At 53.3% G+C, this 1,546-nt stretch overlaps 1 protein-coding gene across 1 annotated transcript in view; it reads left to right on the top strand.

Annotated features, from left to right (window-relative positions):
- The window catches only part of NDC1 (NDC1 transmembrane nucleoporin), a 28,625-nt gene that overhangs the window by 1,693 nt on the left and 25,386 nt on the right, over positions 1-1,546 (top strand). The window contains exon 2 of the mRNA XM_019530631.1: positions 13-149. Coding sequence (XP_019386176.1) covers positions 13-149 — 137 coding nt within the window. The remainder of the gene's footprint in view (positions 1-12; positions 150-1,546) is intronic.

Genomic DNA, 1,546 nt, shown 5'->3' with positions numbered 1-1,546 from the left:
CTCGGGTCTCAGCCTCGCTGTGTTGCAGGTGCTGGGCTGGAGGGCGGCCGTGGGCGCCGCCTGGGCCGTGCTGCTGCTGCCGCCCTGCGCCGCCGCCTTCGTGGTGCTCAGCAGCGCCGACCTGTGCCGCCCGCTGCGCTGGGTGTCGGGTGAGCACCGCATACCTCCCCCGCCCCCCTCTTCCCCGGGCCCAGGGCCTTCTTGCCCCGCCTCAGACTTGAGTCCAAGATGAGGGGTTCCTGTCAGGGAGGAGCCTCCTCTCGTCTCTTCACCCCCCCCCCCCTTCCACGTTTTGCTCCTCAGGTGGTGGTGAGCCCTTGTTTTTGGTGTTGCTCCCGCCTGCGCCAAGCGTGTGAGTGAGGAGACCTGTGTTAAAAGGCAGATCTGGAGCTTGTAAACAACCCTGTAAGACTTCTGGGGAGATATGATGCCTTCTTTTACAGTGGTTTCAACCTTGTTTGGGCCAGGCCCTGTTTATAAGCATCAATGGCCAGTCCTGACCCAGTGCCCCTCGCTCCCCAGCTGCTGACCCCTGTCTCCAGGCCCCCCCCCCCCGTGTGTGTGTGGGGATGGAGGTGGGCCCAAGCAGCCCCTGACAGACTGGAAAAAGGGAAGGGAAAAACCCACAGCCTCCCACATTTATCTTCTTTTAAAGGAGAATCCGTTTTGAAAGTTCGTTTGCGACCCTTTCCTATATTCTTGTGATCTACTTCTGAGTCATGAACCACAGGCTGAAAGATGCTGCAAGAAAGACGCACTAAATACAGTATAGCCTCCAATCCAGATGTCAAAAAATCTGGGATTCCTGAAAACCCAGCACTTTTTAAAAATACACTGTGTCAGGGAGTCACAGTGGCCAGTGCCAGAACAACAGAGAAGGAAGCTTGCACGTGGCAGTTGTCGCTACCACCATCCACCACCCTGTTTTGGGACCAGCTGCTGCTCCGGCTTCAAAAATCCACAGTTTCCAAATTTCCGGCAGGTTCGCAGTCCCGAGCATGCTGGATTTCTGAGGTTATGCTGTAGCTGGAAAACCTGTTCTTTGCAGGCTTTCAGGCACAAACACCCTTTTTCAGGCTTAGGGAGAGTCTGTTAGTGTTTGTGAGTTCTCCTGGGTAGAACAGAAGCCAATATGCAAAATGCAGGTCTGCAAAAATGCAAATGTGTGACCCTGAGGATCAGATGGATGGGAGATAATAGGTGTGAGACATTGCCTCCTACAGGGATCAGAGCTCTGGTTAGAGGAGGTATCTTTTATTAGATCAACTAGATATTTGCAAAAAACTCTTTATTTGCGAGCTTTCGGGCCCACTTGCCCTTCTTCAGGCATAGGAGAATGCAAAAATTGTCAAGTTTCTCCTAGGTGGAGATGAAAATTCATATTTCACAGGAGAGATGAAGGTGTTTCATAGTTGATGATCTGCGCAGGTCCCTCCTGACCCTACCAAGTCTGATCTCCTGCCATGTCAGGAAAGAGTACTGGGGTCAAGTGACCCCGGCAAAGTGTTCATCCAGCCTCCTTTTAAAGACCCCCAGGGTAGGAGCC

The sequence above is a fragment of the Crocodylus porosus genome, unplaced genomic scaffold, assembly GCF_001723895.1.
Source record: "Crocodylus porosus isolate Cpor-Errol unplaced genomic scaffold, CroPor_comp1, whole genome shotgun sequence".
Classification (NCBI taxonomy): Eukaryota; Metazoa; Chordata; order Crocodylia; family Crocodylidae; genus Crocodylus; species Crocodylus porosus.
Note: the sequence above shows the minus strand (reverse complement) of the source record. Positions and strands in the feature narration are given on the sequence as shown.